Below are 19087 nucleotides of genomic sequence, written 5' to 3'. Positions count from 1 at the left end.
ACTTAAGTAAGGCCGCCCTACTAGTACATCACATACCCGAGCCAAGCCGAGTGGCTAGTCGCGTGTTCCCGCAGCGAGGATGCCACGGTTTGAATCTTGGCCGCGCGTCCTTTTCTCCTCCTTTTACTCTATTTACTGTGCGCGTTTGGGGCCTGCCCATTACTGTCGACCCCTTCAGCGAGACATCTCCTAGATTTCGCTGAAGGCGAGAAATAGCTCACACGGTGGAAGCCCTTATCTATTTCTTTTCAGGAGGGAAACCACACTTTCTCTTTGACAGTGACCGATGAACATGGGCCGCTATCACGCTGGGAAATGTTTTTGTTTTTTGAGTGGTAGTGGTGGGCAATGGTTCAGAAGGTAGTTTTGAGCCCATACCAGATAGTAATATAGGTACATTGCCCCCCCACCCCCCTGGCCCTCCCATAAGGCCTAGATAGGAATAAAAATGGCTAAATAGGCCCAGATCTCTATTTGTACTATGATCTGACCTGTTTGAATTGTAGGAGCTTAAAGCACACAGAAAGCACAAGAGAATTAGCAATTTGTAGAAAAAATAGTCGAAAACTGCTGCGACTCGCCCACATATCCAATGTTATGGACCAACACACAACCACACACACGGTTGAGAGGAAGACCATCACCAATCTTGTGTGCAAGCATCGCTGTCGTCACTCCACCACGAGCTAACGTCTGCGATTCACCTCAAACAACCACCAACGACACCCTCACCGCAAGAGATGCATGAAGCCCATGCGGGTCCATGCCAGCCAATTGGCCACACATGTTTGTTTGCAAGAAGTCCCTTTGGACGATGCATAAAAAGAATAAACACATGATTGAGGAGATGCATTGTAAGTGAATTAGACTTTCCAAAGAAAAAGGAAGTTGAAGCTCATGTTTAGATTCCTATGAAATGATGTAGGTCATGTATGAGGATCTTATAGTAGTTTGGTAGCACCAATCCTATGATCCAAAGCGTCTTGATATGTAGATATTTCTAGCATTACTAAATATCCGACTAGCACTGCCCCTCATTATTGGCTGGCCAGTGACCACATGTCAGTGATGAGCATTTGCATGTAAATTATTGGAGATGTTATCACTAACTTGTCAGCGATATGTGTTTAGAGGTCATCACTGATCGGCCAAGTGGCCCACCTACCTTGGGGAAGTCATCATTAACCCCAGCCACAGATGGGCCAAAACCGCGTCAGTGATGATAAGATTTGGCCAGTTAGTGCTATTCCACTCTGTAGTAGTGTAAGGAAGAAATTCCTTAATCAAAGAAGCCCTTACTTTTTTATATAGATATAATGGCACCATCATGTAGATACAAGAATGGACTTAGAACTTTGATTGAGTCCAATTTTTAAATGAGATAGGGATTTAGATTATGATGCCCAAGACCTTGTAAAATTGCTTCTATTATGGAGCCTAGCAAATTCTTGTGGATTCTTCGGGCTGTTTGGATCATTGCCCTCTAATGAGATGTTAGAAAATTGGATGTTGAATAGCCTTGGATGTTCATTTGTATGGATACCAAATAATTGGTGCGCCTGCGCCTCTACAACAGCCTCAACTCAATTCTCAGCCATCTTTTTTGGCAAGGCATGGGTGGCCAAATATTTCATCAAATATTTAGCGAGGCCATGATTAGCAAAGCAAGCATTGGGACAAACCAAATGGCCCCTTAGAGCCACCTGACACATGTGTCATACCGTTAAATATTTAAATTTACCAGAGCACGTGTTTTATATAGAAGTATATTATCGAAGGATTAGCCTCCCGACCTTTTGTATCTGCAAGATGTACACAACCAATATTTTATTAAAATGCTGTCAAAGACATCGAGGCAAGAGTATGCCACATGTTAGCTACCATCGTGAATCTAACCATCAATAGAACAAGTATAGTAAGGAGCCTATAACCCTCTTACATAACACTTTTACTTATGTGGAGGAGATAGAGATGAAAAATGAGGGGAGTGGCTCTCATGTAAGATCCAACCTTTACACGTGATCCTATGCAAATGTAATACATATAAGGAAAGAGATAGAGAGAAGGTTGTAAAAAGTACTAATATAAGAGCCAACCGTACTACTCCCTCCATTCCAATGAATAAGGAATAAGACACACACACACACACACAAACACACTTTTTAAAATCCAACTTTTACAATTAATTACATCAATAACATGGATTTTTGTGACTTAAAAATTGTACCATCGAAAACTTCTTTTCAATACGAATTCAACTGTATATTTTGTATTACATATAACCCACATTTGGTTGGTCCAATTTATGGTCAAAGTTGAATTTGAGATGTGTGCACGCCTTATTCATTGGAATGGAGAGAGTATGTGAGTAACTATGAATGATGTGTCTACATGATATGACAACTCCATATATCAATTAGTTGGCTATAATATTAGCCATTGTCTAAAGCGAGATGAAACACTTACAATCAAACAATTACTGACAAACATGTAATAAGCCATGTAGCAGTAGGGACACCAAGACAAGGCCTTCAATAGGGGCGCACCACTCGTAGGAATACATTATAGAAATCCGATGGTCAAGGCCATAACACATGTTTTTATACTAGAGTTAACCTTTTCTTTTGAAGCTTAATTGCATTATTGCAATAGGCAATAGGTCAAACCAGTTATGTGTTATAATTTGGTAAATAGAAAAAAATGAGGGGAGGGGGGGGGGGGGGGGGGGCAATTTCAATTTTAGGATCCTCTCTCCCTGACCCATAACCCTCACTAAGCTTTCGATGTCCTTTGCCACCTTCGAGCATAACCTACATGATTGCATTGTTTTGAGTGGTGAGCTGCAAAGTATCCCACTAATATAATGATCCTTTAAATAAGAGCATATATATATATATATATATGACTCCTTTTCTGTACTCTTGGGAGTATGTACTCCCATCCTCAATATACCTCATATACGCATTAATTATACCTCTTTATTATTCTCAATATATTTCATTAAATATTCTAAGATACCCCAATATGAGTTTAGTTGAAAAAATATCATCTGCGACATACTTTTTGTAATATACCTTTTCACGTACAAACACATCAGTATATACGCAAATATTTAAAAATACATAGACTCACATGAATTTTTTCATGAAACTCATTTTGAGGTATCTAATAATTACTAATGAAGTATATTAAAAGTAATAAAAAGATATAAAAGATTCATCTATGTGGTATATGAGGAGCGGGAGTACGTACTCCCAGGAGTACACAACCATTTTACTCCCAGGAGTACACAACCATTTTCCTATATATATATATATATATATATATATATATATATATATATATATATATATATATATATATAGGGAATGGATTCCGTATCAACACTAGCTGCGGTCAATGCTATCCGCACCTTTCGTTTGCATCAAGATTAGCACCTTCGGGAGGATAAGGTTCTGATTTTATGAATTATTGGTGTGCTCATCGACCAAAGGGAAAGCCATGTGCTCTACTTTACAAGGGCTTGGACGAAAATGGAAGCCTAGGCTCTGCAAGGTCAGATTTATTAAAGGGTTGTTTGCAGCTATTTTTCGTCATAGGGGCTGCCGCATGGAACATTTTGGGCAAAGCTATTGTAAAGGCTTTGTTTGCTTGCTATGCTCAAAGGGTTCCATCTTTTTTTAGCAAAGTGACAGGCCATCATCCGTCTGCAGAGTAAAGGTTCGGAACTTTTGAATGATGAAGATGAAAAGAATCGTATGTCATACCTAGAGCTAAGTACTCTCTGAACGTTGCAATAACTTCTCTCTGATCTCTGAACATGTAAGGGGCTGCAATTCAAGCACCGAGCCAACCCTTGAAGCTAGCAGTACCAAGTCATTTGCAATAAATAATTGTGCCAAACATAGAGCCAAGTAGTAAACTTGACACAGCTCAAACAGATTACAAGAACCTCGCCCTATGTTCTTCAGGGTAGGTTCTGAATTTGAATCAGAATAAAACTCGCCGAAGTTTGCCCTCAGACTTATGAAGGTACGCCATTTCATTAACTTGGAATTGAGATCAAATTGCGTGTTTTGCTGACAACTGAATTTTTTGAGCAGCCCATTCGCCAAGTCACTTTTATTGCCGTGACTATCGGGAGTTCAGGACACTTGGCATGGTAGAATCATCTGTAATCAGCATGAAGCTGGTTTCTCTTTCCACGGAGTTCAGTTGACTCGCTGTCGCTAGTAAGCTACTACTCCATGGGCTCTTACTACTTCGTGGTCTCTGATGAAAATTGTGTGTACACTTAGGTCCCAACGACCGCAGCACAGCCGGCTGCGGCCGGTACTGGCATCGCAATGCGATGCATGGCTCGTAAACAAATTCTTCGGGCACATGAGCAATCTCATAAACAAATGGTTTCAGGCCATTATATAAGCATGCAAGGTTCAAGCCATTTAGTCACCCATGTGCAGCGGCGAAGCAAAATATGCATGATTGGATCAGCATGAGCTGGTTCTTGTTCAACACATTCTACCAAGTATGCATGTTACAAATGGAACTAGGGGAGTATAGAGGTGTTTCTTTAACCAGAACTCCAGAAGCATATGTGCTAGCTCACGCATGCAAGAATGACGACCAATTATTTCCAGCTGCTGTTCAAGAAAACAAGATTATAAAGTTGTATTGAATAACAACATGCAAAATTAGTACTTAGAGTCCGGCGTTGTCGATCAAGGCATCAACACGGCCGACCCACCAGCAGTGACATCGAGCTTGACGGCCACCGCCTGGCCACCTAGGGACATTCGCAGATGTGATTGACCTCGCCGCAGAAGGAGCAGAGACGATCGGTGTGGCGCACTACGGCAATGTCCTGGCAGCCCGCACGTGTGGGCGAGACAGAACTTGCTGCCGATGCCCAAGAAGACGCCCGTCACCGGAACCAACTGCCAATGAAGCCTGCTCTGCCATTGCCCGTGTGTCTCTGAGCTTTTATTTGTGTCGGCAGATCACCGTTGCCTAAGGCGAGCGCATGGGATGAATTTGGATGGTAGTCGACGGCCCACTTGAAGCCTTTTGTTTGCTAGCTTGCTCGTGTGAAGCTCTTTCTATTTTCTTATTAAATTAACTGGTTCACATGGCTTTTTTACTTTCTTAACTGGTTCAAGCCATTCACGGGCTGCAGGTCACTGCAAAGGCTTTGACTATGCAAACCCCGGCCAGCCCGTCATAAGATTCCACCTCAAATTTGGGCACGCGTGCGGTGATTTTTCAAGGGTGTCGTCAGATTTTGTTGTCCGGTAGCAACGATGTCTCCTGCGCATCAGTTTTTCTGGTGAGTGTCCAGAACAGTTTACCTGTTTTAGAAATCCATCTCTGGTGCCCACAAATGCCATTGAAGAAGCTCATGGCCTAACTATCTTCAAGTAATGATGGACTGGATATGATTCCACTTTAACATGACACAGTTTTCCTTTTGATCTCTGAGATTATACAACATATATTTTTTATTTTTTTAGGTTCTCTTATAATTATCTGTCTACTTACAGATATTAGATATTCATCTCGCTGAAGGTTCGACTCCTGGTTTAAGTTTTTTTAACCAAGAACAATACTTCCCCCGTTTCTAAATATAAGTATTTTTAAAGATTTCAATATGAACTACATACAAAGCAAAATGAGTAAATTTATACTTTAAAATATATCTATATACATCCGTATGTAGTCTACATTGAAGTTTTTAAAAAGACTTATATTTAACAATGAAAGTAGTAAAACAAATCATTCTACAGTATTTTCAGTTATATAAATGAATCCAAATTATGTACATCATAAAGAAGAAAAAAGAGAAGTCCAACAAATCAATCAGCTACTGTTTTGGGGAATAAGGACATATCCAACGTCGACCCCCAAACCACTCGCATGCGTCCGGACAACGAAAGTCATCCAACGCATGCCTATATTGGTTCGCAAGACGATCCAAACGTGTTTTCTCCCGCAAACCGAAGACCAACCGAGGGGCTTTGCGGGAATCCAGACCACTGCCATGCCTGCTTTTGACCGCCCTGTCCCACACAAACCTCCTCCTCGCTTGCCTGGGCGTGTTCCCGCACAGCGCCAGCTGCCCGCATTAATGCCGCTATAGAACGCGCCGCTCCACATTGAAGACCGCTCAGGGCAGACGTGACCTCTCGCTGCCTCCGCTATTGAAGCAGCGCACCAGCTAAGGGCGCCACCCGCGAGGCATCTCCGTTGTCTGCGCATGTTCAATGCTGGAGACGCGTTACTAGACGGGTTCGGACGGATATCTACCACGCCTATTGAATGCCCCGTCCGTATGTTGGCATTAAGCAGGCTCGCCGGCCGAGAAACCTACTCTGGCGTCGCGCATTGACGCACCCGGAAGCCTGACCTCACCAGAATCCGCTATTCAAAGGCGGCCACACCCGGGTAACTCCACGCCACAACACGAGCTGTGCGGTCTTTATGAGCACGATGCATCATTCGCACCTTGCTACTACAGCTGACCTGCAAATCCTACCTGGATGTGGTGATCCCGCTCTAAATGTTTGTTGAGGGAAGGTTGCTCCTTTGGCCGGGTAGCGGATTTCTTCCGAGGTGAGGAGATCTTGCACTAAATGTGTTGTGGGAGGAGGTGAGACATCTGTGCCAGTGGAGGATATCCTCGTTCAAGCACTGATATTCAAGATCTTGGGGGTGCTTGGAGTGCTAAACCTTGCAAAATTAAGCCAAGCCCTATGTTCATGGTGGTTGTGGTTTGAGTGGGGGGCGCCTTCGCTTTTGCAGCTGGGCTTGGGAAACCCGTGCGATGAGGCAGCCAAGGATTTCTTCTATGCCTCACCATTTGCAATAGGCTCGCGCTTCTTTCTGGGAGTCCCTGTGGGTCCATGGTCGAAAGCCGAAAGACATTGCCCCGCTCATTTTCGAGGCCTCCAAGAGGAAAATTTGGAAGGTCAAGGGGGCCTTACAGGAGGGCACTTGTATTAGCAAGATTGATTTGACGACGGCCTTCACTACTGACCATCTTTGTCAATTGTTTGTGTCATGGGTTGCCCTTTGAGAGGTGCACCTCTCTAAGGACGTGGAGGATAGCATCTTGTGGTCAGATAAAAAGAGTGCACACACACGATTGTGCAAGGTTTGGGCAATGAAAAATAAAGGTTCCCGTGTTAATATACTAAGCGGAAGAAAGAGATAGATAGTTAGAGAGGGATGAGATAAAAGGTGCCCGGTCAAATAAAAGGAGTGCACACACATGACCATGCTAGGTTTGGGCAATGAAAAATAAAGGTTCCCGTGTCAATATACTAAGAGGAAGAGATAGATAGATAGATAAATAGATAGATAGAGAGATGGATGGGTAAAAGGTGCCCGGTCAAATAAAAAGAATGCACACACATGATTGTGCAAGGTTTGGACAATGAAAAATAAAGGTTCTTCCCGTGTCTATATACTAAGAGGAAGAGATAGATAGAGAGGGATGGGATGGGATAAAGGTGCACAGTCAAATAAAAAGAGTGCACGCACACGATTGTGCAAGGTTTGGCCAATGAAAAATAAAGGTTCCCATGTCAATATACTAAAAGGAAGAGATAGATAGATAAATAGATAGATAGGGATGGGATAAAAGGTGCTCAGTCAAATAAAAAGAGTGCACACATACGATTGCGGAAGGTTTGGAAAATTAAAAATAAAGGTTCACATGCACTCTTTGGGAAAACTAACCCGCCTATCTCTAGAGCAACACACACATACGCAAAGGGGAGAGAGAGAGAGAGAGAGAGAGAGAGAGGAGGGAGGGAGAGATGGGACAGAACAAGGTTAGGACTACATGATTGCCGGGACTGATAATAGACCATCAAATGGAGCTACCTAATAAAGATGATGCCCAGAGGTTGGGACCATTGATGATTTTTACCACCTCAATTGTTGGTGCCTAGATTACATTATAATCCATGTATCCCTAGGAGAAGAAGACACAAATACACACAAACAATCACATGAGAGAGAGAGAGATTGAGGATGAGAGTATATGGATTGTCAGGAGTGATGGCGGACCTTGAAAAGGAGCGGCTCGACCATGGTGGTATCCCGATGGGTATAATGTTCATGGTAGAAGGTGTTTGGTCCCATAAAAAAGAGTGCACACATACGATTGTGCAATGTTCGTGTGTAGTGCAAAATGAAGGTTCCTGTATCATTATAATGATACGACGATACAAGACCACCGTGAGGCGTGTGAACTGCATGTTTCAATTTCAATTTTTCATTCTTTATTGTTGTTTCCTCTTAAGTGAGCTTACCATGTCAAGTGTTAACACCTAGGAACACACAAAAACGGTGCTGACCTTCAACATGGAGCAGGCAACGACGGCGTTCACCGTTGCCTAGTCCGACGAGATGGCCGAGCAGCAGGCCATCCTGGAGTTCATCCAGGATGAGGACCATGTGGAGGCCAACCTGGCGTTCCTCCAGCGGGAGCAGGTGGAGACCGACGCGCTCTTCGCCGAGCTCGATGCGGAGATAGAGGCGGAGGAAGCCGGAGCTGAGCAATCGACGTTCCTTCTCATTCCTCCTCCCCGTGAAAAAGGAGCATGAGGCCATGGCCGCCGACGAGAAGACCGACATAAAATGGGCGCGGGACGACTACGTCCGACAGGAGATGGAGCACCAGTGTCACGCCTTCGAGAAGATCGCCGCCCGACGTCGCGGCCGCGAGAAGGGCAGCATCGTCATCCTCAACGACAGCGACGAGGAGGCGCCCGGGCCGTCCAACCCCGTCAGCCACGGCGGCCCAGGGCAGGGGTGCAGCAAGGACGGCGGCAGCGTGCAGGGCGACGGCGGCGATAGGTTCCTCGGCATCTAGAAGGCTCAAGGCGCCGTCTTGTTGTTTTAGTTTATTTTTAAATTATGTTTTCAGTTTGGTCAAATATCAATGAAAACGCCTGAATTTCCTCCAAATTTGTGTGGTTTTGTACAAAGTTTTGCCGGATTTTGGCCGACTTTGGTTTTCAAATAGCGGCGTCTGGGGCCAGCTTGGGGCGGCGGTTAGGAACCCGACCGCCCCATGGTGATTTTATCGTCGGTTGGCCCCCAGGCAGTGCTATTTCAAGTCCCTGGGTGGCGAAGGCTGAAGATGCTTTAAGTCCTTGGGATCGTGTCACTAAGAGCATCTCCAATAGATGGTCCAAATTTTGGCGGTCCAAAACCAGAGTTGTAAAATATGGACCGTCAAATGTTGCGTTTTGGAGCTTCGAAAAATGCTCAACTCCAACAGATGGTCCAAATCGGAGATGTAAAAGAGCTTCTCCAACAGATGGTCCAAAACAAGATGTAAAAAACCGGCTAGCAGCCGCGCGAACACCTTGTACGTGCGGTAGAAGAAGATGGCCGCCGGTTGGATTGGCTGCCGCGGATGACTGCGGTCGGCTTTAGACGGCAGCGGTGATGAGAGCTAGCTCGGCGGGCGGCGAAGAGGAGTTCGGCGACCGACGGGGAGGAGGTCGTGGGGGCTAGGTGCGGCAGTCGTGCAGCCGGCTACAGGGCCGTGGAGAGGCCCGCGGCCGACGGGGAGAAGGCCGGCGGAGGCCTATAGGGCCAGCCGGACCGCCGGAGGCGCCGAATCCCCACCACGGCTGCCTCCCGATTCGGCGGCGCCCGGGCGGCTGCAAGACGGTTTCCGGCGAGGGAGGCGACGGGGGCGAGGGCGGCGGCGGGGATTCGGGGCGGTGGCGGCGGGGATGTGGGCGGTGGCGGCGACGATTTCCCGCCAACTGGTGTTCGAGCAGACGGACGGGAGCGACTATGAAATGAAATGAAGGGCGGTTGGGCGTTGGCGGGTGGCCGCTGAATTTGAAGCAGTTGTATCTCGCGATGCAAATTTGCACCACAAGGTGTTGTATTTTACATCATCGAGAGGCAGCGGTCCAATTCTTTTTATGTATGGACCGTTTATTGGAGCAGCGTTTTTTGTCCCAGACGGTTCAAAAGTTAGGTATTTTTACATTTAGACCGTCTATTGGATATGCTCTAAGGATGGATCTGGTAGCTGTGCTGTCCCACATTAATGCAAAGAGGCGACTAGGTAGCGTCGTAGCGGTGACACTAGATAAACCGGTGGGCGCTCTATACATTAGCTAGCAAAATGGATACAAACTAGAAATTCACATATACTACTATACATTGTATAGACTATCTGGGAGTCGCCCCACAAAAAGTTTGCAGATTGATTAGTCAGAACCTGCTGAGCTCTAAATACTCGCACATCATTTTATCTCTCAAAAAATTCTTCATCTTATACCCGAAAGTGCAGATCGATGAACATAGCTCAGCAATTCTATAAATACCCAAAGGTTCTATCTATTTTTACAAATTTCTCACCCAAAACAAGGCCCTTTGATAATTCCGGAACAAGTAGTACTTCATTCAGGAACAAGAAATACTAGATCATGTACAGACTTCACAAAAAAGTGTGAGATGCATAACAAAAACTACTCGTGGTTATAAAAAAAAATACGCTGACAGTGAGCCTGTGGTGATTGCGGACTGCCCTTTGGTGCCTTAAGGTCTAACTGTAGCACCACATGCACGCCATGGATCCTTGAGGAGTGGGTAGGCTGCCGAGATCCCAAACTCTATGGGCCATGGCCATGGTTAGAGAAGAAGGGATGTAGGGCCGGCGTGACTCCTAAATCTGGGAAATAAGGTGTTGCCTCAAGCATGTCTTGTTGCGTTGAAGCTCCTGCATCAGAAATCAAATGAAGAACTGGCATCACAATTTCAGCACACACACCACACAGTCAGCAAGCACACCGGCCGGAGCAGACACCCACAACACCCACATACACACGGCCAACCATACACGACATGCGAACGCACAACACAGGAAAAAAGAAGGCCACAACCATGGTTTGAATGCCCATTTGAAAGATTCCATAGTTTCTTTGCCGAGAACGACACAACCAAAAACACAATAAATCCATTATGTCACTTAAGCAACTAAGCAATGCATGCATCAATATTCAATACACATAGCCAACAGAAAACATCAATTCTACATGCTCATACCATGTCACTAATTACCATGCTCTTACCTTACATCGGCCTACAGGGATCCAATTTTCAGCAAGATCTGCAACAACATATAACAAGGGTTAGGAAAGTTTGCAAAAAAATAACAAGGACCGATAAAGACCTAAGGAATTGCTTCCCGCAGGCAGTGGAGGTGGGACGTGAGAGCACGGAGGGACGCCGGGAAGAGGAGCAGGAATGGCGGCGGACGGCTCGGGTAAGGCCATGGCGGCCACGGGCAGAGAAGTGACAGTAGGGGAGGAGGAGGAGGATGGCCGGAGAGGGGAGCTGCCACAGGGGAGGAGGAGGATGGCCTGCTTGGCGGACAGATCTGCTGGAGTACGAGAGGAGGAGCACAGCCCGCGTGGTGCTCTCCTGCTCGCACGGGTATGGGGATGGCTGTTGAACGAATAAGGCAAAAAAAAACAAGGCTAAAAAAAGTTGCACGAACCTTTTATCGGCTGGGCACCGTGCGCAGTTGTGGACCTTTCCTGGGCTTGGAACCGTATCTCCACGGGCCCATGACTGGCGTGCCACAGGGGTATCAGGCTATGGGATGGGCCTAGTGCATAGGCACGTGCACGCATGGTCCACAAACACCTATAACAGGAAATAAAATGTATTCATTCCAAATGTGAGAAATTCAAAGATGGCAAATGTTTGGACCAGATCCCAAGCTCAACATGTGGCTATGATTGCTACCTCCACAAAATTGTTGCATAGGTTTGCTTTTCCCTATATATATATATATATATATATATATATATATATATTTGCAAATGAGACATACAACTTTTCCTCTTTTGTAAATCTTGCCAAAATAACCCATCCAAATATTTCGTAGTCTTAAAAAATCCTTCATGGAAGATTTTGTTCTTAGAAAAACAATACCATTACCGTAAAGCCAAACCAAAAAACACTAGCTCCCATCCTCCCATGAGGACATGCCCCCGTGAACCCTCCTAGACTTGACAACGAAATTCAAAATAGTATGTGTACTATTTGAAAGAAAAACCCATGAAGTTGTATAATATACAATGCTCTATGAAGCAAAAATTCCAAGTGATAACAAACAAATAAGTAATTTTTTTAGGAATACCAATTACAACGTAGACGCACATGCTCACGCATCGTGTACTGAAGCCGAGTCGAAACTGTGGAGCTTCAAGATTGATGAAATCACCATTGATGCCTCACTATTGACTAGAACATCGCTTCCAACTAAAAGAATAGTTCGCATCGATGAGACACCAAAGCATCAAACCAGGGGTCTGATTCCTTGTGTGTCGAATGCACATACACTTTAAAAAACACATACATAAACATATATGAATATAAATCGTCCTAGTTAGTGTGACATCACCATTACCATGGGCCAAATATGTCATCATCTGACCTCGTGCGACAATTATTTCGCAACCCCCATGGGTTTTGGGCTGCAGGATCGACAGTTAGTTGCAACACAATATACCACAATTCATCTTATATTTGCAACACTGAAAAAATCAATGCATGGACATGTGTGGGTCACCGATTCTAAAATAATTTAGACTTACAAAATATATGATTTATCAACAAATGAAACAATGTATAGACATATCCCAAGCTAAAGCAAGTAGACAATCCAATTTGTGCGATTCGCTCTTTTGTGCAACATTGTTTTATGGGCAACAATGATATTTTGAGTGCGCCAATGCTTTAGCCTAAGTGATTAGATTAGGAAATTACTGGTTGCAACTTCATCTCCCCTTTTTGATGATCTCTCCCCTTTCTCCATACCAGCCATGGTGTCATACAAAGGCTTATTCATAGTCTCCGGGAGGCAGAGCACCAGTAGCCCACCGATGATGGCCAACACGCCAAACACCACGAATGGCACCCGCTCGCCGAGTAACACCACTATGGGCGCTAGTATGGCCCCCATTTGTGACCCCTGTGCCTTGCACCCCAGTGCGACGGTACGCACCACCGTAGGGAACAACTCTGACGCATATACGAGCAATAGGTTGTATGTTCCCGCCATTCCAAAGATCCCGACCACCCCACATGCCATCCTCGCCACCCTACAATGGCATGCAATTGCATGTGGTTAAAGCAAACCCTTGTAACTCAGCTTGTGACTCAAATACATAAAATACGAGGGGTTTAATTACCTCATGGCACCGACGTCGGGGATAAGACTAGCAGTTGTGCAGAAGACGCCGCTGAGAAGCATCGAGCCAATGGTGAGTGGCTTCCGGCCAAAGTGTTGAAGGAGTACCGCCGTGACCAGGTATGCAGGCATCTCGGCAAGAGAGTTAACAACCACACTGATGTAAAGGTTGATCTTTAGGTTGACCACGTTGAGGGTCAACCCAAAGTACACCACCGAGCAAAGAAAGGTGATGATAACTAAGAGCATGAGCCTAGCCCGCATTGTCTGTGACCGAAACACATCTAAGACTGATGAAGTCTCCACAACCTTCTTGGTGATGTCGTCCTCATCGTCGAGCCTCAGCCCCATGCAATCTGGGATGCTCTTGCCATTGGTGGACGCTATCTCTCGTAGGACACGCATAGCATCATCCGTTCGGCACCGCACGAGGTACCAACGCGGGGACTCAGAGACAAATGGCACGACGACGAGGATGAATGCGAGGGAGGGCAGCGAGGAGACAATGTAAATGATGCGCCAAGAGGATTGGAACAATGCTGCGATGCCGGCAAGGGCTGCAATACCGCCGGAGAAGAAATAGCAAGTGGATGTGCCAACGACGCCTCGATAGGATGGCCCAATAGGTTCTGTGGCAAGGACGAAGGAGCAAAAGCAAATGCTTCCTGCACTAAAGCCCGTGAGTAGGCGGAAGGCTACATAGACCCAATAGTTGGGGGAGAGCGAGGTGAGAAGGCCGAAACCTCCACTAAGGAAGCATACTAACTGAAGGGACCCTTTCCGACCTAAAAAAGAATCCGACAGGTGTCCAAAGACACCGGAGCCTGCAACAAACAAACCAACGATATGATCAGTCACACGAAGCAACATTGTAAAAACAAACAAATAAGCTAATAAACCGTGTTTTGGGTTGTATTATAATGTACTCCCTCCGTTCGGAATTACTTGTCACAAAAATAAATGTATTCAGATGTATTTTAGTTCTAGATACATCCATTTCCGAGACAAGTAATTCCGAACGGAGGGAGTATCACTTAGTGAAGAGATTCCCTAGTTATCCCAAATCCAAGTGAAGAAAAGTCAGAGCCGCATGGTGGAAACCCTGCAGATATGATCACTTATAATTACCCGTGCATTGCAAGGGAGGTATACATATTTTTGTAGGTTAGCCAGTGATTTACCTGTAATTTTAAATTTAATTTGATTGTGTGAAAAACATAGATGCAAAAGAAAAGCAATCAAAAAAAGATGAGGAGCAAAAAATGAGACATAGGTAAAGAATGTTGGACGAAGGATGAGCAGTCGAGAATAGAACTTTATGTCTGTTTTAAGGTAGGAGAGATAAGATACACCGGATCCTAGTCCCTCTTCGGAAACTTTCAATCATGTGCTTATTATACGCCACTGAGCAGATTATGAGTAGATAACAACCGTGGTTGTAACCCCAACTAGCAAGCAAGGGCATTTTCAACGCCCGCCCGCAATCGTCCGGATGCACGGTTTGAACATGTTGTGCAATCCAAGGCGGTCTCGTATCGACCCGTAGGATAGTCCGGACGCACTTTGTTTCACAAACCGGAGACAAATGTGAGGGTGTTTTGTGGGTGTTCGGACAGCACCCAAGCCCGCTTCTGACTATCCTAACTCATCCAAATCCTCTCCTCCCTCGCCTATGCATTTCCGCCTGACGTCACCTGCCCGCATTCATGCCGCTGTAGAGCGGGCGCTCCACACTGAAGCCGGCCCAGAGCGAACGCGACCTCTCACTTGCTTCGCCATTTGCAAGCGTTCAATACCGAAGACGAGTTACTAGGCGGGCAACACAGATATCTACCGTCTGTTCAATGCTTTGTCCGTCCGTATGCTGTCATTAAGCAGGCTCGCCGGCCAAGGAACCCACTCTGGCGTCACGCATTGACGCACCCAGACGCATGGACTCATCGAAATCCGCTATTTAAAGATGATAGTTGAGATGCATGCGGACTAAACCCCTATTCGCGGACAAATGCGGAAGAAAATTTGCGGATTGTCATTGAAGATGCCCCAACAACACTACTGGATGACATTAAAAAGCTATTCCAACATAGTAACTAGTAATTTGTACCCGTAAGATAGTTTCTGCTGCACACATACTTCTCTAGCTGCAGTTTAGTACTACCTTCATAAACTAATATAAGAGCGTTTAGAATACTAAAATAGTGATCTAAACGCTCTTATATTAGTTTACAGAGGGAGTAATAGAGAAGAGTGCAGTGAGAGTGAAATAAGGGCTACAGTAAAATACAACTACAACTACCCTGTTGAATTATTAATGCATCCGTCCAGGCGATCCAGTGATGCGACCTGCCAATTACGATCAAGACATGATTGACGAAGACACGTTTCTCTCGTTAATTAAACCAAACAACGGCTGAAAGATACTCCCTCCGCTCATAATATAAAAGCATTTTGACATTACACTAATGTAAAAAACGTTTTTATATTATGAGACGGAGGGAGTAATTGAGAGTGTTGTATTACTAAAAATCCTATAAGCCACTTGATGGCAAATTTCGATATTTCAGAGTATGACACCGCTCTCTGGCTAACATCATCTCTAATGTGAGTCAAAAGCTGTTGGAAGAAGGCTTAAGACATACACAATGATGCTATCTGAACACTGTCACCTAAAATAAGTGTTACTTCCTCTATTCTATAATATAGAAACATTTTCGACACTAATGTAGTGTCAAAAACGTTCTTATATTATAAGACGGAGAAAGTAAATTGGAAGAGTGAGAGAAAAGTGAAAAAAGATTGCCTTCTTGTAGCTAAGAGATCATATCTTAGGAAAAAAAACAAAACAATTATACCACTGCTAGATAGTATTTCCACTGTAAACTAATATAAGAGCGTTTAGATCACTATTTTAGTGTTCTAAATGCTCTTATATTAGTTTATGGAGGGAGGGAGTATTTTTAGTTTAAAATTATTCATCCCACAAACCTGAAGATACTTCATCGTGTAGTATGTATTTTAGTCTTCTCTAAAAGGTCTAGCCCGCCTAACCTACCTCTCCTCCTGCCTTCCCCTCTGGCCGTCCCTGGAGGACGCCGCCGGCAAAGCTAGTGCGGCTGACGGCGACGGCCGGTCCTTTCTTGTGGCTATTCTTCCCTAGGTCACGAGGACCCAAAGAGATTAAATCCATCCCATGGTCACTAGTGAAAGCCAGATTTTCAGTCGGCCAGACGTTCATGCGTCGCTAGTCAAGGTGCCTATGTGCTTGGTTGAGCCTAGCACGTACACGCTGAGTTCTCATCGACGGCGACGAAGACGGCTTTCAGCGGTGCTTCCATGGCTGCTGGTGGCTGGCAGGCCGGCAATAGGGTCATCCCGACAGGATCCTATGACAGCCGTCCGTGGCCTTTATCCTTCCAGCTCGTACAACTCCGTGCTTGATGCAGCGGCCGTCGCTGGTGTGGGTGTTACGCCCAGATCTGATGCGCTGCTACCTGTTGGGCTCCGCTTACGATTGGGCCATCTTGCCTGGCAGCGGCCTCGATGTGGATCACGGTGGCCACCAAAAGGTTTTCATGAGGGTTTTCCCTTAAGATCTGGTGGTTGACATTATGATGAGATGCAAACTATGAATATCGGCTTGGTGCAGAGGGATGATGGTGTAGCGGCAGCGGTCACACATTGCATGTAGCTGCTGGGCTCGTGGAAAAGTGGTGGGGACAACACTTGAGTGACTTGATGGTGGTGCTACTCCGCACCCGGTCTCGAGCTTTGAGGTGAAATTCTAGGTGACCCGAGTTGGTTATACTTAGCAATAACGATGTTTTTATGTCGTTACTTTATTGAAGGCATTGCTCAGATATGCTCGGACTGGTTCTTCAGGGTGAAAATTTAGATTCTGACCTTGAGTGGTTGTATCCGGTGACGGCGGCTGACGAGTGTCGCTCCCTTTTTGAAGGTGTTGCTGTTGAAGAACCTTGTCGTTCGTTTGGTGTAATAAGATGGTTGGTGCGGATATGGTCATTGATGTAGTTCGCCGATTATGGATTTGATCGCTTTAGTTTTATTTCCTCGCCCTACATGTAGCTTTGGTCTTATATGACTTTGCTATTTGTTGGCATATTCTTGTGTCCGTGTGTTGGTGTTGGTTGTGTGTATCCTAACTATGCAGAGGCCGGATGTGCTCATTGTGTTTGTATTCTCTTAATACTTCACTTTGAGCCAATAAATTCACCCTTTGTCGAAAAATATAAGAGCTCATGTCCTTCACTTTTTTTTTGCGATAATCATGCTTTTCATTTTCATAGGTACCCGTCTCCGAACTTGGAAACGCAACAACCTTCAAAGTATAAGGTGCATTAATTTCTGTTAAAAGGAAAACTTCTCTACGTTTGACCCATTTGTAGAGCAAAATTTCAATAGCTACAACACCAAATAGTACCATCACTCCATATTTATTTGTTTAATATTATATATGTAGATATAAATGTATAAACTTGATCAAACTTTAAAAAAATCTCTAACTAAAAAAATACACCTTATATTTTAAAATGAAGGAAGTATAGCATAAGATACAATTGTACATGCTCTAGAATGGACTGAAAAAATTTACTCCCTCCTTAAAGAAATATATGATCGTTTAGATGAGTAGTAGTTCTTTGTCTGAAGCGGAAAAGTCTTGTGTAGGACAGGGACCAGCGAAAAGAGAATTAGCAAATCGCATCGGTTCCTTTTTTTATGCCGGAATGCGCCACCACTAGAGACAGTCTAAGCTATGCCGGAATGATTGGACGTACCCATCATGCAGCCGGCGAAGTAGACGGCCTGGACGAGGCCGACCTTGTACCGGTCGCCGCAGACGAGGCCCCACTCGGCCACCGTCGACGAGCCGCTCCCCTGCTCCCACTCCCACCCGGCCGCGGCGCCGGCGCACCGGTCGCCGCACCGCCCGTCCCCCGCAGGGCACCACATGGCCGGCTCGCGGTCCGCGAAGATCATCACCATGGTGTGCATCGCCTCCAGCATCCACGCCGCCGTCACCAGCACGAAGTGCCGCAGCTGCCACCGCCCGAACTCCCCCGCGTGCAGCGCCAGCGCGTCGTCGATGCTCACGCGGTTGCTGCCGCCGCCGCCGCTGCCAGAGGCGGCGAGGAGCGCCTCGGTGGTGGACATGGCCGCCCGTACGTTGCGCGCTGAGCGAGAGTGGTAGCTATGCAGTTGCCTTTGGCGCTCGTGGTGTGTGCGTGCGTGTACTAGTTGGGGCAATGAGCTTGATCGTGTGCTGCTTGTAGGCTTGTAGCGAGGCACCTCTGTTTATCAAACAGAGTCGCTGGACCCGGCCAAGACCCGCAGCAAACCAAAACAAAGTAGCACCCCTCAGGAATGACGACATTCTACTCCCTCCGGTCCTAAATCTAACTAAGGAGGCCTAAATCTTTTTTAAGATTTCAATGCGGACTACATATGAATATATACCGTCACATTTTAAAGTGTAGATTCATTCATTTTGCTTCATATGTAGTTCTTAGTGGAATCTACTTATATTTGAGAACAGAGGGAGTATATCCCTTGCATGGATCCATGACACTGGTGATTTAAGATTCATGCTATATTTTTAGGGTATGATTTTTTTTCTTTTTTCCATCGGAATGAAAAGTTTTGTCTTGTTTTGAAGTACTATTACATTAATCTTTGATTTTAAATATAGTATCGAACACTGTATTTTGTTAATCTTCTTCTATATCTAATTTTAAAAGGAGGATTGTTTCTTTTTTTTTTGCGGTGGGACCCAGGCATGTTTTCGTCCGCCGTGGGACTAGTTTTCTTCGTCTGTCCCGACTACCGATCCTCGGGCGT

At 45.4% G+C, this 19087-nt stretch overlaps 1 protein-coding gene and 1 long non-coding RNA gene across 2 annotated transcripts; both read right to left on the bottom strand.

Annotated features, from left to right (window-relative positions):
* Positions 1-10325: 10325 nt before the first annotated feature.
* LOC123186216 (uncharacterized) lies at positions 10326-11403 on the bottom strand. Its single transcript, XR_006493567.1, has 2 exons — positions 11106-11403; positions 10326-10753 (listed from the first exon to the last, which is right to left on the bottom strand). It is a non-coding gene; the product is annotated as an uncharacterized lncRNA (long non-coding RNA).
* Positions 11404-12550: 1147 nt separating this feature from the next.
* On the bottom strand, positions 12551-18588 carry LOC123186215 (organic cation/carnitine transporter 4). Its single transcript, XM_044598001.1, has 3 exons — positions 18028-18588; positions 13236-14058; positions 12551-13145 (listed from the first exon to the last, which is right to left on the bottom strand). Exons 1-3 carry the CDS (start codon positions 18401-18403, stop codon positions 12794-12796), a joined length of 1551 nt encoding a protein of 516 aa, XP_044453936.1. The 5' UTR covers positions 18404-18588; the 3' UTR covers positions 12551-12793.
* Between the last annotated feature and the right edge of the window lie 499 nt (positions 18589-19087).

Source organism: Triticum aestivum, chromosome 2A, assembly GCF_018294505.1.
Source record: "Triticum aestivum cultivar Chinese Spring chromosome 2A, IWGSC CS RefSeq v2.1, whole genome shotgun sequence".
Lineage (NCBI taxonomy): Eukaryota > Viridiplantae > Streptophyta > Magnoliopsida > Poales > Poaceae > Triticum > Triticum aestivum.
The sequence above is the reverse complement of the archived record's forward strand: the minus strand, read 5'-3'. Positions and strand labels throughout refer to the sequence as shown.